General features: G+C 36.9%; 1 protein-coding gene across 1 annotated transcript in view; it reads left to right on the top strand.

The window, feature by feature from the left end:
• The window catches only part of DCHS2 (dachsous cadherin-related 2), a 275,941-nt gene extending 259,252 nt beyond the window's left edge, over positions 1 to 16,689 (top strand). Inside the window, exons 17-20 of the mRNA XM_017498790.2 lie at positions 7,825 to 7,955; positions 10,100 to 10,386; positions 11,608 to 11,740; positions 13,906 to 16,689. Coding sequence (XP_017354279.2) covers positions 7,825 to 7,955; positions 10,100 to 10,386; positions 11,608 to 11,740; positions 13,906 to 16,529 — 3,175 coding nt within the window. The 3' untranslated portion in view covers positions 16,530 to 16,689. The remainder of the gene's footprint in view (positions 1 to 7,824; positions 7,956 to 10,099; positions 10,387 to 11,607; positions 11,741 to 13,905) is intronic.
• The last annotated feature ends 3,420 nt before the right edge of the window (positions 16,690 to 20,109 follow it).

Below are 20,109 nucleotides of genomic sequence, written 5' to 3'. Positions count from 1 at the left end.
CGATTCTCCTGCCTCAGCCACCCAAGTAGCTGGGATTACAGGCATGTGCCACCATGCCTGGCTAATTTTTTGTATTTTTAGTAGAGACGGGGTTTCACCATGTTGACCAGGATGGTCACAATCTCTTGACCTCGTGATCCACCCGCCTTGGCCTCCCAAAGTTCTGGGATTACAGGCATGAGCCACTGTGCCCGGCCCAAATCTAGAGTTTCTTTGTTGGTTTTCTGCCTTGATGATCTGTCTAACACTGTCAGTTGGGTTGAGGTCTCATACTACAATTGTGTGGTTATCTAAGCCTTTTTATAGGCCAAGAAGAACTTGTTTTATCTAAACTTTTATCTAATCTGGGTGCTCCAATGTTGAGTACATATATATTTAGGGTAGTTAAGTCTTATTGAATTGTACTCTCTATCACTGTGTAATGCCCTTCATTATCTTTCTTATTTTTTATTGGTTTAAAATACATTTCATCTAAGAATAATAAGTCCTGACCTTTTTTGTTTTCCATTGGCATGGTATGTCTTTCTCCATCCCTTTACTTTGAGTCTTTGAGTGTCATTACCTGTGATATGGGTCTCTTGAAGACAACAGATGGTTGGTCTTGTCTTTTAACCCAGCTTGTCACTCTGTGTCTTTTAAGTGGGGCATTTATCCCATTGACATTCAAGGTTAGTATTGACTTGATCAAAGTGTGGCTTTGATTCTGTCATCATGTTGTTATGTAGACTAGATCGTATAGTTGCTTTATAGTACCTATTAGCTATGTGTTTAAATGTGTCTTTTTGGTAGCAGGTGCCATTCTTTTGATTTTGTGTTTAGCATTCCCTTAAGGACCTCTTGCTCGTCTAGTTGAAACAAGTTCCCTCGGCATTTGCTTGCCTAAGAAGGATTTCATTTTTCCTTCCCTCATAAAGCTTCTTGTCTGAGTTCATTTGAAGAACTGTTTTTGGAACTCTGAAATTCTCTCCTTAGCTTGATCTATTCTGCTGTTAATATTTCTGATTATATTATGAAATTCTTGTGATAAGAGCTCTCAAAGCTCAATTTGATTATATCTTAAAATGACTATTTTGTCTTTCAGCGCTTGCATCATTTTACTGGATTCCTTGGACTGGGTTTCAACTTTCTCCTGAATCTTATATACTTTACATCATCTGTAGATTACTTATACCTAATGCAATGTAAATGCTAAGTAAATAGTTGTTATACTGTATTTTTATTTTGTATCTTTTTATTACTGTATTTTTAAGCTTCCATCCACAGTTGGTTAAATCTGTGGATGGAGAACCTGCAGATATAGAAAGCCAACTATTACTTACTTTGAGAGGTTTGCAAGAAATAACCTGATTCCAAATTGTTTTCTAACAACTATTATAGTTGTATTATAGTTGTTGGTTAATTAATATAAATCTGTTAATAATATATGAATTAATATAAACCTAATGGTATTATAGTTGCAGGTTAATTAATATACATCTGTTAAGTTCATTTAAAACTTAAGTCAACAGATTGATTTTCATTAATAAAAATACTCTACAGATTACATGAACAAGTACAATTTCCTATACCCAGTATGTATTACAAACACCACAAGTTTTGGGAGATGAAACAACAAATACTTCCCTATTATTAGTTATTGTCTTAGAGAGTTTCTCCAACCTTTAAAGAAGAGAATTATAATTCATGATGGTAAAAAAGTGTTGTATGTATAGATTTAAACTTGAAAAAATCAAACTTTTATCTAATTGGGCTAGTGTCCCAACAGTGCTTTATGTTCATTTTCATGCAATTATTCTCCATCCTGGTATATTTCTGTTTATAAACAAAGGCCAAACTACTAGCATAGTAGTTTTAGCACTCAAAGTTCATATGGCAGGATTATTTTCTCTGAAGACTTCTCAACGAATATCATTGTGATATGAAATTTCTTTTCATTTCAACGAAGGCCGAGTAAGCACGTTGAGGTTTATAACGTTTATGTCCACAACTGGAAGGAAACCTTTGATTATTAGGAGGTTCTTGATAATGTTTTCCAGAGGAGATTCACAAAAGTGATGAATAGAAAGCAGATTCACAAAAGTGATGAATGGATGAAGAAGTGAGTGAGACAATTATGATAGACAGCTTTCCTTTTTCATCACTATTATGTTGAAAGGAAGAAATGCCATATGGTGGTGACTGAGTGGGATTCAGTCTTGAGAGTAAAATATGTTTTAGGATTGGCTTGATTGAGCCTCTTTAGGCAGAAAAGAAGAATTCAATAGATACATAAAGATTCAAGATTTTGATCTAAGTATATTTTCTTAATTTGATTTTTTATTGTTACCAAAATAATATATACTTTAAAAAAATCAAATAGTGTGTAGAGTGTAGATGAAAATCAGCAACCACCGCCTCACCTCTCCCAAGGCTAAAGCCCTCCAGAAGCAGACACTATTAACTGGCTTTCTCTGATATTATAAGTACAATATGCAATAATTTATAACTTTAAACATTATCTCTTTGCTTCCTGTTATAATAGATGTAGGTATAACATCCTAACTTTCTCACACTCCAATTCTTTTCTATATTCATATCACTGTTTTTCGTTTAATCAGTAATTATTTTTATTGTATGAATATATTCACGTTTACTTCATAGTCAGATCATATTATATTATTTCCTTTTATCACTACTCCTCCAGCCCTAGAGTTTCTTTCCTGATTGCACAGTTGGCTATATCTTTGCACTTAATTCCCTGTAAATATCCCATAAGCTCTGCTATCTGCATCTATTTTTTACCTCCAACTGCATTTCACATCAAATACCCTATCAAGCCCTCTTGTTTCATGAAGATCTGGTTCCTACTGTTTTCTGCCCTCTCCATCTAGCACGAACAACTTGGCTTAATAAACCTATTGCAGGGCTAAGATCCTATAACTTTGTTTTATAGCTCTCCTAGGTCAGGCCAGCACTTCCAGATCCCATGTCTTTCTTTTCTAATAGGTTTGCAGGTAAAGGTGCCAGAGAAGTAAATTTTCTGAGTCCTTGCATATCTGAAAATGTCCTTATTCTACTTTTTCATGTAATATATTCAATGGACAATACAGAAGTTGGAAGTATCTTTTAGAATTTTGAAGGCATTGCTTTGTTATTCTCTGAAACTCTGTGTTGCTGTTGAGAAGTCTGATGCCATTCTAATTCTTTTTTTTTTTGAGATGGAGTTTCACTCTGTCACCCAGGCTGGAGTGCAGTGGTGTGATCTTGGCTCACTGCAGCCTTTGCCTCTCAGGTTCAAGTGATTCTCCTGCCTCAGGCTCCTGAGTAGCTGGGACTACAAGCGCTCACCACCAAGCCCAGCAATTTTTGTATTTTTAGTAGAGTTGAGGTTTCACCATATTGGCCAGGCTGGTCTCGAACTCCTGACCTTGTGATCTGCTTGCCATGGCCTCCAAAGTGCTGGAATTACAGGCTTGAACCACCATGCCCAGATGTCATTCTAATTATTTTACTTTATATAATTTTTTCCTTCTCTCTAGAAATTTATAGGTTATACTTATCACCTATAATATTTTAAAATATGATTACAAATTTTGATGTGGGTTTCTCCTTGTGCTGCATACTCAGTGCTCCCTTTTAATAAACAGACATGTTTCTCTTAATTTTCTTGTATTCTTTCATTGAAAATTTCCTCCCCTTTTTTTAGTTTTGTTTTGTTGTTTTGCCCTGTTTCATTTTTGGGAATCCTATTAAATTAGGTATTGGCTTGCCTAGATGGATTCTTAGTTATATTTTATTTCCTACTTTCCATTTCTTGTTTTGCCTGTCAGTTTATTTTTGCCGTTTTATTTTGGGGAGATATTTCCTGAATTTTAATCTTCTAAAATTTCTTTTTTATTTTCTAGTTAAAAATTGAGAGGATATTATATATTTGTTTTTACTTCTAAAAGCTCTTCTTTGATGCTTGACTTTTTAAATAATATCCAGCTGTTGATTTATGGATATATTGTCTTCTGATACCTCTCCAAGGTATTAATTAGAATTGTTTAAAGTTTCTTTTGTTCCTTTCACTATCTGCTTCCACTGTGTTCCTTTCTTTCTATTTGCCTCTACTGAGCTCTCTTTTTCATGCTGGAGGCTTTCTGTAAATAAATGTTAATCCATAGTTATAAGTGAGGCAGTATCAAAGTCATTAGAACCTCTGGGTGGGCTAGAAGTACTTGCCTAGCACACTTCACTTTCAAGTGAACCAGAGGGGAGGTTGACCACCTTTCAGGATGGCATACAAATGGCAGTATATATGGAGTTCATTTTTCTTTGGGAGGGGACTTTCAGTTCTCCAGAGAAGATCTTTCAATATTATTAACCTGAAGTATGAACCAAAGGCATTCTTTGGCTGAGAATGAAGAGTAATGGGCAAGAGGGACATTACTACACTGTATTTAAAATAATCTTTATATTTAAATAATCTGAATTTAAAATATTCTTCCTATTTTTATCTCAATACCTCACTGCAATTTTTGCCATGTCTTGAGCCTCTCCTTGGTTACCTGGGAGCAACTCCGCTCCTCACGTATCTTTATGTTCCTCTGACTGCATTTTAAAACAGTTTTTTAGAGTGGTTTTAGGCCCACAGCAAAATTGAGAGAAGATGCAGAGATTTCCTATGTATTTCTGCCCATACACATGCACAGCCTCTCCCATTATCAAAATCCCCACTGGAGTGGAGCATTTGTTATATTTGATGAAGCTACATTGACACGTCATTATAACTTAAGTTTGCAGTTTTCAGTGGGATCTACTCTTGGTGTACATTCTGAGTGGATTTTAATCTCTGATTTTCTTCAGTCCACTCATTTGCAACCACTCTCGAATCTGCTTGTATCTTCCAGAAATTGTTGATATTTCTTATCATTCCGCCCACTAATATTGTCCCTCATTTTTTTAGCTTTATGGACTTATAACTCATTATAAAAGGATTTTGATATCATTTTAACAGAATCTTGAGAGGAAGAGAAGGTAAAACCTGTGTAGTTGCTTACTATCTTTAACCAGAAATCACAGATTTTATTTTCATAGCTATTTTTGATGGCGGCTGATTTTTTTAATTTTTTTAGAGTTGCAGAAAAATAGAAAATTCTTGCTAGACATTTAAGATATAATTGAGAGTTTTGAAAAATTCTCTACCAACAAGTTTAGTACTTGTTAAGGGAATCAAAAAGATCCTGCCTAGTCAAAGGCCTCACTTAAAGTTTAACATGGTAAAAGACACTTCCCATGGTTGATAAAGTGAGAAAAAAAATGCTCTGAACTTAAAAGCCTTAGAATGGGCCTGTTCTAAATCTGGTCAGTTTCATTTATTGTCTCCGTTGATAATAGTAATCAGGGAACAGTTGTGGAACATGGAGCGAGCTGGACTGGCTACAACCAACAGTTTCCCAACAACTGCCAAAGAGCCATCATAGATGGCTTGAAGTCTTGCAGAGGTTATGTGTAGAATATCTGCACATCTACCTTCATATTTTTTTATCTGTTCTTCAAGTCATTGAGAAACCTTTTCCTTTCCCATTGATTTTGATGCTAAACAATACATTTCTCTCCATATCAAAGAATCTCACTTCTTGTTAATCTGACAAGACACTATGTAGGGTGCCTGAAGTTGTAACATTGTAAAATAAGGGTAATTATGGCTGCAGTAGAAGAGTTAAACTTTGATGTCTTGGTTGAGATGTTAGATGACATTGGGAGGGACAAGCAGCAGGGGAGAAAGCAGAATGAGTTCATTATTTTTGGTAAAATATTTCCACATGTAGCTGACTGACGTTCATTACTAAGTTTCCACATGGAATTATTCCAGAAATTAGGCTACAGAAGTGTGAGATTCAGGTGGTTGTTCTACTAATATTTCAATTCTGATAGTGCAGAAGGCAGCCTGTGTTCTTCATGAATAATAGACAAGCACTGATCATTTCATTTTAAGTGGAATTCAAACCACAAAATAGTTGATGTTTATGTCATTTTAAAATTCAGGATTGCAAAGAGAAAGAACATTTATCGAGTGAGCAAACAATGAAAAAAAGGAGAAGTGTATCAACTTTCAAGACTTAGTTTCTTAGAAGGTAGTCCCCACAACTAGTGAAGACTAATTCCACTTCTGAAATAAAGAGAGTCTTCTAATTAATAACTCATTTTATAATTCATCTGCCCTCCTGGCCTTCCTCGTGTTTAGAGGGGAGTGAAAAATAAGCCAATAATTATACATTAGAGGGTGACATATACACAATAAAGAGAGGTATGTTCAATGAGTAATGTGAAGCACAGGTTTTCAGTTGACCAAGACATGAGCCTGAATCCCAGCTCTGTCATATAATATGTATATAACCTTGGGCAAATCTTGAGAAACCAACATTCAATACTTACTAAAGAAAAGCAAATAAGGCAGCTCCCTGCCCTTAAGAAACTTACAGAAGAGGCAGACAAATATGTTATTTAGGAAAAAGAGTGATGATTGCTATGGCAGAAGAATGTACAGGGTGCTAGGGGAATACATAAAGGTGCATTTAAATCAAATGAGATGTCCATGAAAACGTGGCAGAGATGTGAACTTTGAAAAACCAAGAAGGTGTAAGGGGTGGGATTCCAAGTAAAAGCAAGGACATAAAAGTTTATGTGGACATGTTCAGGGGTTGGTCAACCTCTTAGAGACAAGAAGAACCAAAGAAGGGTTTTAAATGGGAAGGTCAGGTTTTTAAATCAGGATTTTAGTTAGAGCAATTGAGAGCAATATAGAGGGAAGATGGAACAAGAGGAGGCTCACAATAGGGTGGTTCGTAATTTATCAGATACTCCTGGTGAGGAAGAATACAATACGCATAGAGCATTCCAGGTAGAAATGGTGAGGGACTGAGGCTACAGGGGACTGGCTTGTCCGGGTTTGTTTGGGATCTTTGTGGATGTAGCACTGAAAGTTCCAAGTCCCAGTTTACCTGGACTATCTTGGTTTTAAAAACATCGCAAGTCTCATGTCCCAGGAAATTCTTCACACCCAGACAATGCAAAATATGCTGAAGGTAGAAGAGAAATGGCTGGGAACACTAATCCAAGTGACATCCAGGAGGTAATACTGATAGGACACAGAATTAGTTGGTTGTTGGAAGAGTGGTGAGAGAGAGGGAGAAGAAGAAGACAGTAATAAGGTTTGTAGTTTGTTTGATGGAGAAGCTCACTGTAGCATTAACCAAGAGAGATTATATCAGTACATGCAAATTCTTTCAGATCACGGACTTTTACCTCTACTTCACAATCCTAGCCAATCATGCAACTTCTGTATGTGTGTTCATCATAGCGGTGTGCTGTCTTAATTCTAACATTTTGATTGATTTGCTATTTGGATCAAAAAATATCGGTACAAAGCAATATTTTAGTGGCTACACCTTTCATTGGTTCCATAAGATGGAAATACGTAGCAATACCAAGACCACAGCATGACAAGGTGGAGACAGTCTACTTACTCAAAGTACAGGTGTTGGCATTTCTATTTTTTTAGATTATTCTCTGCAGGTCAGGATTGAATTTTACAGTCTGGCTCTCCAAAACGGTCCATTTTGACATTAATGCCTCATGATTCCTGGCAGCTTGCTGAATTTAGTTCTCTGAACATGTCAAAAACAAACTTCAGTGTACCATTCTTATAAAACACATTTTAAATGTTTCCATTTAGAAAATCCAAGAAAGAAAAGTAGCTAGTCAGCTCATCTTAAAATTTTCAACTAGATATTTGATATTTATGTTGTTTTTCTAATTCCTGGATGATGAATCACATCCTTTCATTCTTTCCTAAACCAGCTTGATTGTCCAAGCCACAGATAAAGGGATGCCCAGGCTTTCTGATACAACTGTGATCAAGATACAGGTGACTGATATAAATGACAATGCCCCAGCTTTTCTCCACTCTGAAGCAGTGGAAATTGCAGAAGGTAAGTGTGACAATTTGGCATAGCGGTTTTGTGTAATATCATTTTCTATTTTCTTTAGCCAGACACTGTATTAAACACGAGTGCTGATTCTCAACAACCATGCAAGCTAGATCATTTTTGTCTTCCTTTTGCAGAGTAGAAAATGGATGGTCATAAGTTAAATATTAAATGTCAAAGGAGTAAAATGTTAAAGCTGCGATTTGCACTCAGATCAGTGGAGGCCAAGTCCCCATGCTCTAATCGTCATTCCTCACAGTATCTGTTCACATACAGGCATTTCTCACAAATTAAATCTACTCTATGAAGAAGTATATTTTGTTTACTGTGATAACCATTGTGAGCCTCCTCTAAGAAGAATCAGCATTCATAACTCTGTCAGTCTTTTCAGGATACTAATAACAAGTAATTAGATGTTTAATGAAGTGAATTAGATGTTTATTGCACAAAGCCATCGTTTTTCCCAGAATAACCTAATCTTCAACGTTTGTATCACACTAATTGTAGAGGCTGAAACTGGAAAGTTTTTAAGTGAGATGCTTGTTAATTTTTTTTTTTTTTGAGGCCAAGTCTCACTCTGTTGCCCAAGCTGGAGGGCAGTGCTGCGATCTTGGCTCACTGCAACCTCTACCTCCTGGGTTCAAGCAATTCTCCTGCATCAGCCTCCCGAGTAGCTGGGACTACAGGCATGTGCCACCATGCCGGGCTAATTTTTGTATTTTTTGTAAGATGGGGTTTCACTATATTGGCCAGGCTGGTCTTGAACTCCTGACCTCATGATCTTTCCACCTTGGCCTCCCAAATTTTGGGGATTACAGGCGTGAGCCACCACGCCCATCCAGTTAATTTTCATTATTTGGATCTGTGGATTATCCAATGATCCCATAGTCTGTGGACCCAAGGTTGTCCATGGTCAATGGCTGCGCTGGTGAAACACAACCTGAGTCTTTATAGTTGAAGTTGAAAATAATGGGGGTCCCTTGCTTGCCTCTCTACTTCATTCTTAATGCTAAACTAATTCCTAAAAATGTTTCCAACATTTTATTATATTCACTTTCTAAACAAATTACAACCATCACCTCTCACAGAGGGAAATATTCCAGAAATGTTTATTCATAAAGATATCTACAAATATTATAGCCTACAAATAAAAGAAATTATCCAGTTCTGCCTCTCATATATTTGATATATTTTCATTTGATTTTATGGAAGGTTCTATTTTTCAGCACATGCAATTAGTGTTAAACTATAGCAATGGGCCTAATATAAATATATCACAAGAAGAAACTACATAAATCAAAACATGTTGAATGGGGTATGGTGTGGTTAGTGCACATTGAGAGTGTTCAAGCTTGAAAATGGAAAATTATGAGTTTCATATACAGTGGAACTATTCTGAGCATCTTGGCATATTCTTTCCACCTGTACCATATCGGTAAGCTTAAAAACAAAGTCCCTTTCATGGGCTGTTTAGGCTAGAGAACATATGTGGTGAGTGAGGCATTGAGCATGTCATCTATTTTGTAATTTTTTGGTGAATAATATTCGAGATTTGCTTTCCTCACTAGTTCTATGTAGACTTTGTTTTTCTATAGTCTTAATAATTTTGAGATTTAAGGAAAAAAAAAAGCAGTGTGTGCACCATTCTAAAAGAAATAATTGTTCAAAAATAAATTTAAGGAAATAAGTATCTAATTCTAAGATTAGTGCCCAAATATTTAAACTGACCTACTTTTGACAATGTCATATTTTGTAATAATGTTCTGAGTAATACCCTTCATCCCATTCACATACCCCATGAAGATACGATTTTGATACAGAAACTGTGTATTGTAAATAAGTGGCTTAGAATGTTTTCTTGTTACTAGAATTGTGTTGTAAGCATATGATGAAAATAATGTGATATAAAAATTAAATATACCCTACCTCCTCAATTCCCTACTCAGTGGTAAATTTTCACTTTTATTGGGCTCATAAATTCTTCAGAGTTTTTGTTCAGTGCGTAATGAGCTTTGTACGAGAAATCAAGCCAAGAAAGAGCAAATCACGTTGGACTTAGAATAAAAACACTTGGATGGAATTATGAAATAAATGTATTTCAAAGGATGAATTTTAATGGAGACTGACACTGGTCATGACTATTTCAGATTCTTTGCCTGGTGTAATTGTGACTCATGTGTCAGTCCATGATGTGGATTTGAATTCAGCTTTCATATTCAGTTTTGCCAAAGAGAGTAATCCTGGAACCAAGTTTGCTATTGATCCAAACACTGGAGTGGTGGTGTTGGTGAAAACACTGGATTTTGAAGAAGTGACTGAATATCGGCTGCTCATCCAAATTTCTGATTCAGTGCACCGCACAGAGGGAGCACTCGTAGTCCGTGTGCTGGATGTCAACGATAATCCACCAGTGTTTTCTCAAGAATTCTATCAGGTAAAGGGCTTAAAGGGATGCTGAAACCACAGCCAAAACTAGAAAGAATAGAGAATGATGTAAGCCTTCCATCGCCAACAGACTGATTCAAACAGACAGCATTCACTGTTTTTAGTGCCTAAGTTAATGCTGTGGGTTTTATACTTAATATCATGGAGTCTATAAATGCATATGGAAATGGAAGTCTCATCTGACTTAGTTTACTACGTATATATATTTTTTTACTTTTTAGAGGTTGTAGTCCAGTGTTTCATGACAATTGGAACCTACCTAATATTTGCAAACCCACTGATAAGATTGTTTGCATTATCAGCAGTTAATTTGGGAAAATTCTTTCTTTCATAGACATATTTTTGGAATGCATTGATTAAAATTTTACAGAAAAACACCATAAACAAAACTATAAATTGGAAATTTTGGCTTTTAGAGCATAGTATATGTTTATAGAAGTAAGGGCCAGGATAGCATTCAACTCAATATTGCAAATGGACTCCAGAACTTTTGAATGTAGCAAATGCAAGATTTAAGTATAAGCACAAGGGGAGGTTAACCTAAGCAATGATCCCCTGTGAAGGCTTGCTTGAATTTCGCCACACTGTAATATAATACATTAGTGAATGTATTAACTATCTTCTGCCACATAGGAATACTTTAGAAGAAATTTTTTTATAATGAGAAAAATGGAATAAAATAATTTTTAAAACTTATTTTTTTCTGGCCAGGTGTGGCGGCTCACCCCTGTAATCCCAGCACTTTGGGAGGCCAAGGTGGGCGGATCACCTGAGATTAGGAGTTCAAGACCAGCCTGGCCAACATGGTGTAACCATGTCTCTAAAATATAAAAATTAGCCTGGCGTGGTCGTGGGCACCTGTAGTAGCAGCTACTCAGGAGGCTGAGGCAGGAGAGCTACTTGAACCCAGGAGGCAGAGGTTGCAGTGAGTCAAGATCGCACCACTGCACTCCAGCCTGGGCAATAAGAGTGAAACTTTGTTTCAAAAACAAAACAAACAGTATCTTTTTTCCCCCCCCCGGATTCCAGGGACTATTCACACAATATTTTTAATATGTCAATTCCATAAATTAATATGTCTAATAAAGTCAGGTTGCATTGTATGGTTTCCATAATCAAAATGAATAAAATGACCTCAAGTTCTGGCCCTGTTTGTAAAAATATCTTCAGCCTTTAAACACAATGTCCCTATTTTTCTCTTTTCCCTCAGGCCACAGTTCCTGAATTAATACCTGTGGGGTATTCAGTGCTGGCTGTGTCAGCCACAGACTTAGAAAACAATGTGAACATTTCTTACAGAATTCTTTCCTCTTCTAAGGAATTCTCCATTGATCCTAAGAATGGTGAGTTATTTATAGTTGCATTAGTGCTCATAGGTTGGAGTTTCAAAGTGGAAACCTGAAGTAACCCTTTCTAAATGCCCATAAAAAAGTCCCCCCCACCCCCCCCACCCCCCCACGGAATAAGAAGCATGGCTGTTGAATTACTCTTCACATCAAGTGCTGCAGTAGCCAATGCCAGTGTTAGTACTCTTCTCTAACATCTCAGTGGCTGGAAAGCAAAAGTCCCTGTTTAAATGCTGGTAAATGCTCACAAATTCAGAGATCCCGGTATAATAAACACTCAGGTTCATTCACCCAACTAAGCTCAGTTCAGGCAATTATCCCGGGAATCAGGAGGCATCAAAATGATGTTGAATGGATTATTCTGTGCTGAAGACTTCATCTTACTAAAGTTTGGATGCTTTTCCCCAAGCCAATTTAAAAAAACCAGTAATAGCATTATGTGTTCAATAAGCACAAGAATAATTTAAAAAGGAAAATTATTTAAGCATCTCTATCATCTGGAAACCATTGTGGTATTTTGGTTTATCTGATGCTTCCCAAAGCTTTTTGTCTTTTTGTCAGAGACCAAGACATTTGTGGTTGTGAAATGCATTCAGACAAGTGATTCCACATTCAATTAAACAGTATATAGAGAAAGTTTAACAGTGAGTGAACATTAAAAGCTAAATTTTATAAAGAGGAATAATTAGCAAAACAATAGCCTTAGCAGAGCACAATGGAAAATAATAGGGCCTGGGACACATCACACTCTGTGTTCCCCATCTCTATCCACCATTGCATCATTTCACAAGTGAGAGTTCATTTAAAAATCAACCTTGGGATTACCTGAAAGGGGAATTTAGTCCCAAAATACCAGCATGAAGCCTACCTGGTGTTGTAAATGGAGAAGTATATCATGTATCATGTTGCCCGTGGATGAACGATTACTCCATGAACACAAACATATCATGCTCTCTCTCTCTCTCTCTCTCTCTCTCTCTCTCTCTCTCTCGTCTCATATGATGGCAACTGCCACCTTGGCCACAGCAGATCACAGTGTGCAAGTCCTTCTGAGCACTCAATCCTTAACAACACTTTCATTTGACATGTGCTATCGACAAATTTTGCACTGAGCTGTTGATTCAAATATTTTTTAAACATTAAATGACAGTCTATTTAGTTCATAGTGGGACTCTAATTGAAATGTGGCATTTAAATGTCAACATTCTGTGTTCTTTTTTAGTGACCATCCTTAAGACATATTTATCTTAAAAATGTTTTAACACACATATTTATAAAAACTATATATTTCTATATTTATCACAATAAACTCTGTTAAACTACATTCAGCAATAAGGGAAAAATCAACTTGCATGAACTTTAGGAAAGCTCAACTCAATAGTAACTCAGCATTATCATTTTTACTGCTTTCATTTGGCTCGAGTGTCAACAAGTATTTCTGGAATAAGTATCATTTTATTTTATTTTATTTTATTTTATTATTATTATTTGTGGAGATGGAGTCTCATTCTGTCGCCTAGGCTGGAGTGCAGCAGCATGATCTCGGCCCATTGCAACCTCTGCCTCACAGGTTCAATCAATTCTCCTGCCTCAGCCTCCCAAGTAGCTGGGACTACAGGCATGTGCCACCACATCCAGCTAATATTTGTGTTTTTAGCAGAGACGGAGTTTCACTATGTTGGCCAGGATGGCCTCGATCTCCTGACCTCGTGATCTGCCCGCATCGGTCTCCCAAAGTGCTGGGATTCCGGGTGTGAGCCACCGTGCCCAGCTCAGAATAAGTGTCTTTATGCCAGAATATCTCTATACATGTGTTTGTGGGTAGTAGAATCAGGTATAAATTTTACAAACAAAATTTTTTTTTAAGAATAGTGGAACAACTTACTCTACAAAAATATAATTCAGAGAAATTTGTGGCAAAAGCAACCTCTAGCTGCACACATATTTCACAGAGTGAATGTCATGATTATTATTTCTGTATCTTACATGTTATAAACATATACATATATACAATAATTTGTATTTCTATTTGGAGTTCTTAAGGTTGTAACAAATCTAACAAAGACTTGAACACATATTAGTAGACATTCAGTAATCATCTGCTGATTAAATGGATCATGAAACTGTACCTCCTAATGCTGAAATCCTGTCTTATTTTTCAGGCACAATATTTACTACCAGTCCCATATTGCTTCTGGATAAAATATCAACAACTCAATTTCTGGTTGAAGCCAGTGATGGTGGAAATCCTGAGCTGAGAGCTCTTACATTAGTGGAGATAAGAATACAAGATATGAACAATCATGCCCCCGAGTTCACAGTCAAATCCTATAATCTTAGCCTGAGGGAGGATGCTCTGATTGGAAGCACGCTTGTTACATTTTCAAATATTGACCATGACTGGACCCCTGAAAACACACATGTTGAATATTCCATCATCAGTGGCAATTTACAGAACAATTTTCATGTGGAAACTAATTTCATTCATTCAGGATATCCTTATAAGCAAGTCGCTTACCTTGTGTTGCTTCACAGTCTGGACAGAGAAGCAAGTGCTAGCCATGAGATTGTCATTCTAGCATCTAACAGTGGCTGCCCTCCACTGAGTGCCACAGCTGTCATATCAATACAAGTACTTGATGTCAATGACAATCCTCCAAACTTCAGCAGCCTGAGCTATCACACCTATGTCAAGGAAAGCACCCCTTTAGGGAGTCACATCACTGTGGTCTCAGCAAATGATCGTGACACAGGGTCACATGCAGAAATCATCTACCACATCATCTCTGGAAATGAGAAGGGACATTTTTATTTAGAAGAAAACACTGGAGTTCTTTATTTGATTAAACCTCTGGATTATGAAGAAATGACAAAATTCACCTTAACTGTCCAAGCTTCAGATGCAGAAAAGAAACACTTTTCTTTTGCAGTTGTGTTTGTCAATATCCTGGACGATAACGACCATGCACCTCAGTTTATGTTTTCAAGTTTCAGCTGTGTTGTTCCTGAAAATCTGCCTGTTTCCTCGACCATATGCTCTATCAATGCTCTGGATTTTGATGCAGGGCCATATGGAGAATTGACCTATTCTATTGTATCACTCTGTTTACTCATTCATGGAATGCCTTACGTTCATGATCTCTTCCTCATTGACCCTTTGACAGGGGATATTCATGCTAAGCAAATCCTTGACTATGAAAATGTCAATAAATACTGCCTCACAGTCCAAGCCAAAGACAAAGGTGGTGCAACAGCCTCTTTAGTGGTCTGGGTGGATATTGAAGGGATAGATGAATTTGAACCCATTTTCACTCAAGATCAGTATCTTTTCACCCTTCCAGAAAAGAATAAAGACAGACAGTTGATTGGAAGAGTGGAAGCCTCAGATGCAGACGCTGGTATTGATGGAGTCATTCTTTACTCTCTTGGAACCTCATCTCCTTTCTTTTCAGTAAATAAAACCAATGGAAATATTTATTTGATTAAAGCCCTTCCCCTAATAAAAAGTCAAGTCAACAAAGAAGACATCATGGAAATGAAAATAATCGCTCATAGCCCCAAACCAGACTCCAGGTTTGCATCTTGCACCGTTTTTGTGAATGTGTCTTTCTCCTCTGAAGGAACACACTTGGCAGTGTTCGCCAGCAGCTTTTCAATCAGCCTGGTGGTCTCCTTTTTAGTGTTTCTGATACTCATCTGCATTCTAATTGTGCTGATTTTAAGACATAAACAAAAAGACACAATAAACAATTATGAGGAGAAGAAAACCTCATCTTTAGATATGGACTTGAAAGTTACCAGGGATCCCAATGTGCTCAAAGCCTTCCAGAAAACCGACGGCTGCAGTAACAAGGTGGTGCCCGTGGATGCCACGCCGGAATGGTTGAGTTTAATTAGTGTCATGGAGAAGGACATTGTCAATCTGTACAGACACTCAAACTCCAGTGGCCACTGTTCTGTGGAAGGAGAAACTGCAGAAGACAAGGAAATCCAGAGGATAAATGAGCATCCCTACAGAAAGGGCTCAGACTCAATTCTGAGTGACTGCGAGTCCAGGGTGTCAGACTCGGGTATCCCCAGGGACTCGGACCAGCTCTCCTGCCTATCTGGGGAAACCGATGTGGTGGTGACTGCTGAAACAGCAGATGCTAGCCAAACGCTTGGGGAAGGAGATCAAGGGGAAGGCTGCAGTACCATCTGTGCTCAAAATAATGTGTTACCCCAGACAGTTCAGAAGAGAGAGGCAAAAGAGAGCATCCTGGCTGATGCTAGAAAAGAGTCTGTCTTTATTTCAGGTGATCAAGAAGTAAGGTGTGCAGTTCTTTCAACTCAGACAACCTCTGATCATGATGGAAGAGGCAACTATCACTGGAATTATCTTCTTAGTTGGGAACCCAAGTTCCAACCTCTTGCCTCAGTATTTAATGATATTGCGAAACTAAAGGATGAACATGTGCATATGCCTGGCATTCCAAAAGAGAAGAAATCTTTTGTTTTTCCACCCCCTTTGATAACAGCAATAGCCCAGCCTGGGATTAAAGCAGTCCCACCAAGAATGCCAGCAGTAACCCTGGGGCAGGTGCCTCCGAAACACCCACGCTCTCCCATCCCCTATCACCTTGGTTTTCTGCCAGAAGCCATGACTCCCAGTTTTTCTCCATCTCTTTCCCTATTGACCATGCAGCGTCCTGCCTTGTCTCCGCTGTTATCAGAAGGAGAATTATTAGGAACATACATCAGTGGTACATGCCATGAACTTAAAGTAGAAGATGAAATTGAAGTATAAAACCACTGGGATGCCAAGTACCTGGTCGCCATCGGTCATGAATAAATGAACAAAACATTCTCAGCCAGCAACTCAAGATTGGGCTTATTTTTATCTAAAAGCAAGTGATATACTTTAGTCAGAGTTTTTAAAACCTCCCCATTAAAGTTTCTTGAATTTCCTCCAGCCTTAATGAAAAATTATTTCCTCTTTTAATCCTTATGTGTTGCTCTCAGGACTCACATTTGTGTATATCAAGTAGTGTATATTCTGTCATACTTCTTGTCTGTATGATTAGACTTCCAAAGGACACACTGAACTTAACTGACTGCCAGGATGTTTATACTGTAACAAAGTAGTGTACTCTGGTCACATTGCTGCTGATTACACTGCTATATCTAAAACAAATTAGTAAAGGCAAAATATGGGATAAGTTTAGGTCAGAACGTATTATAACAGACAGGGGAAGTCTAAATGGATAAACTTTAGTTTTAAGATAAAGTAGCAGTTGGTGGATCTCATATATTTAGAGGAGTATTTCTCCATTTGTTTCCCCAAATATCACACCTGTAGAGTTTAGCCATAATTGAAGTTCAATTTGGAGTCTTTTGGAAATCTAATGAGAAATTAAGAATGGAATTTGTCATAACTCTGTGCCAATAAGGTGAAAACAAATAAGATAATTATTCCTGATTAAATAAACCAGAAACGCATGTTCATGATAGAGGGCCAGGATTGATACTCACAGCATTTATGTGATTTGCTATCACCTGAGATATATTATCTTGGCCTTTACAAGCAGAATGGCTTTTTTTTTTCCAGGCCTTGTCTTATAAATCGGTGTGAGTAAAGACATTAAACTTCAAAAATTAATTTATAGAAATTTCTTCATTTTATTTTCTTCTAGATACAGTCTTTTTGTGTGAAATAATTTATCCACACAGTGTCAGTTTTTAAAGTTTGTGTAGATAAAATCATGTTATTAGCTAATGATAAACCTCATAGAGTAATTTAGCAATATATTTTAAATGAAGTTTTTTTATGGAAATGTTTCTACTACAAAAGTTAAAAAGTCAGAAGTCTTTTAACCATTCGTTCACACTCATGTGCAGCTTTAACTGTCAATAGGTGGAGCAGTTTGGCACATGGTTAAAATGACTCTGTACAACTACTATTTTAGAAATATAGCAGTGCTATATGGTGCTCATATACAGTGCTCTAGCCTTCTTTCTGATGAGTCTGGGAATCCCACGAAGATTCTCATCCCTCTAAGGAAGGCGGAGTGCATCCTGACGATGGTGGTCCAGAAGTCATCTTCCCATGGTTGGCACCAGGGCCAGGTATTAGGCTAACAGTTGAGGAATTCTAATGTGAAATCTAAAGGGTATTGTGTGGCTTTCTTAGTAGTTAGGATGGGCTTCTACTACAGAAATCGTTCTTTTGTGTTTTTCTTCTGTAGGCATCATCTGTGAAATTTTGTGACATAATTAATTTCTCTTTACTAAAAAATAATGCAGGGTGCAGTGTTTGATATCTGGTTTTGTAGATAAATAATTCTATAGCTTCCTGTGCTGATATTATCTATTATATATCTATGCTGACTCAAATGGAGAACAAATGTATAAAACTACATTACAAACTGTATGAAACATGAAGGTTTTTTAATAAACCTAAAATCTTAGGAAAATCCCTGTAGAGTGGGAAATTTAAATAGTGTGAGACTGATACATGTTTCTCCTTTTCTTCCTGGAATCTGGGGAAGAAGATTTCATGACTTATGTAAAAAAAACAAAACAAAACAAAACAAAAAAACCAACACAGTTAATCATTTATGTGTTCTACTATTTATTATCTTTTTGACTCTTTTGAAAACACTGCTTTGAGCATAGAAAGAAAGTCTATACTGTTTTTCCTAATTGTGTATGGAAGTTTTCTTCTCACAACAGAATTACTTCTGGAAACTAAGAACATTTTGTTGTTTTTAATTAAACAGGTTCTTTATTTACTATGCTTAAAAAGAGTTATTCATCTACCTATTTCCTAAGTTATTTATTACTGTGATTTATTTACTCATTATGGATGTGATTCTGTATATTTTCTAGCCATTTCATAAAAAAAGAAGACATGTAGTTGTTGTTAGAGCTTCTTACCAATATTTAATGGACTTTTAATTGATAGATTTATTAATCTGTATCCAGTGCCACACCACCACCAAACAAGTATACGAGGGGGATTGTGGGTAAAAATGTGAACACTCTGGTTAAGTGTTTGCAATAAATCGTGTGTCAGCCCTTTCAACTAGAGTGCTTTTTTTTCTAAGTAAACAATATAATTTGTACATTTTTCCTTCAAGTGTAATATTAATTTGCCTCATATGTTCTGGGGTACTTTGCTGATCTATGCACTGGCTTTAGCACTCTGGAGGGGGTACAGAACTTGTTAGTGGAAAATCATATTAAGCCCCAAATTCATAAGCTATAAAATAAAAGATAGTTGTCTCTTGTGGAATTTTGGCTGCCTGAAATTCTGCACTTTCTTGTTGGCAGCCTTAAAATACTGGTGTAAATCAGTACCAAATGGATATCAAAATTCCATGCCCTAGTAGTAATCATCGAATTGGCTTCCAAAACAGATTCCTGGGCAAAGAAAAAGAAAAATGCTGTATCTTTAGGGATTTGATCGTTTAACTCTTTTAAACATTATGAAAATGCACTCTACACTACTGCTGCCTCCATGTACTCATATTCAGTCTACAATAGACATCCAGTTGAGACAGGATTGTGTTTCTCAGCGCCTTTACTTTAGCCCTCCTTGCTGTGCTTTCCAGAAGCTACAGCAATGATTCGATTGTACATTTTAAAGTTGTTTTCATCCAAGCATATACTTTGTTACTTTTGTTTTACCATTCTATACATACCTTAACTTTGAAAAGCAAAACATAACTAAGGATCTAAGATAATCCACTTCAAAGCAATAAAATACATGGAGTTCATATGGTCAGTGTATTTCTCACATGATATTCCAGATAAGCTAATTGGGTTTATTTTCACAGCATGTTTTACTTGAGCTGAAAGGTATAGAGCTGTCTATTTGGCCGTAACTGAAGGAAGTTAGAATGGAAGATGGTCCTGTACAGGAGGGATACTGGGATCAGGGGAGTTGCAGAAGCTTTGCTTGGGACCTAACTAGGCATTTCAGTGGGAGTTTTTACCCATTATAAAGATGGAAGGAGAGAAGGGAAAGAGGAAGGGAGGTGGAGAAGGAGGGAGGGACAGAAGAGAAATGGACAATTAAATTTTAAAATGAATAATTAGCACACAAGTAGAGAAATGCAAGAAGGTAGATGGGTAATGACTTGTAAAATGTAATTTTTAGCGTATGAAGGTTTTTCTGAATCATTTGCCCTTCATAGATGCATCCTTGTGAGCAATCTCTTCTCCTTCCATTCTGTTCCTCTCAAATCTCTCCCTCCATGGTCTGACAACTTAAATGTATCAAGCAGTGACTCTAAAGCTAGATGACAATGAATAAGAATACATTTGACCATGAAAACTTCCATTTATTGTGTTTTCTGGGGTGAATTTCAGAACCAAACGGTAGG

Source organism: Cebus imitator, unplaced genomic scaffold (genome assembly GCF_001604975.1).
Source record: "Cebus imitator isolate Cc_AM_T3 unplaced genomic scaffold, Cebus_imitator-1.0 Scaffold251, whole genome shotgun sequence".
Taxonomy (NCBI): Eukaryota; Metazoa; Chordata; class Mammalia; order Primates; family Cebidae; genus Cebus; species Cebus imitator.
Note: the sequence above shows the minus strand (reverse complement) of the source record. Positions and strands in the feature narration are given on the sequence as shown.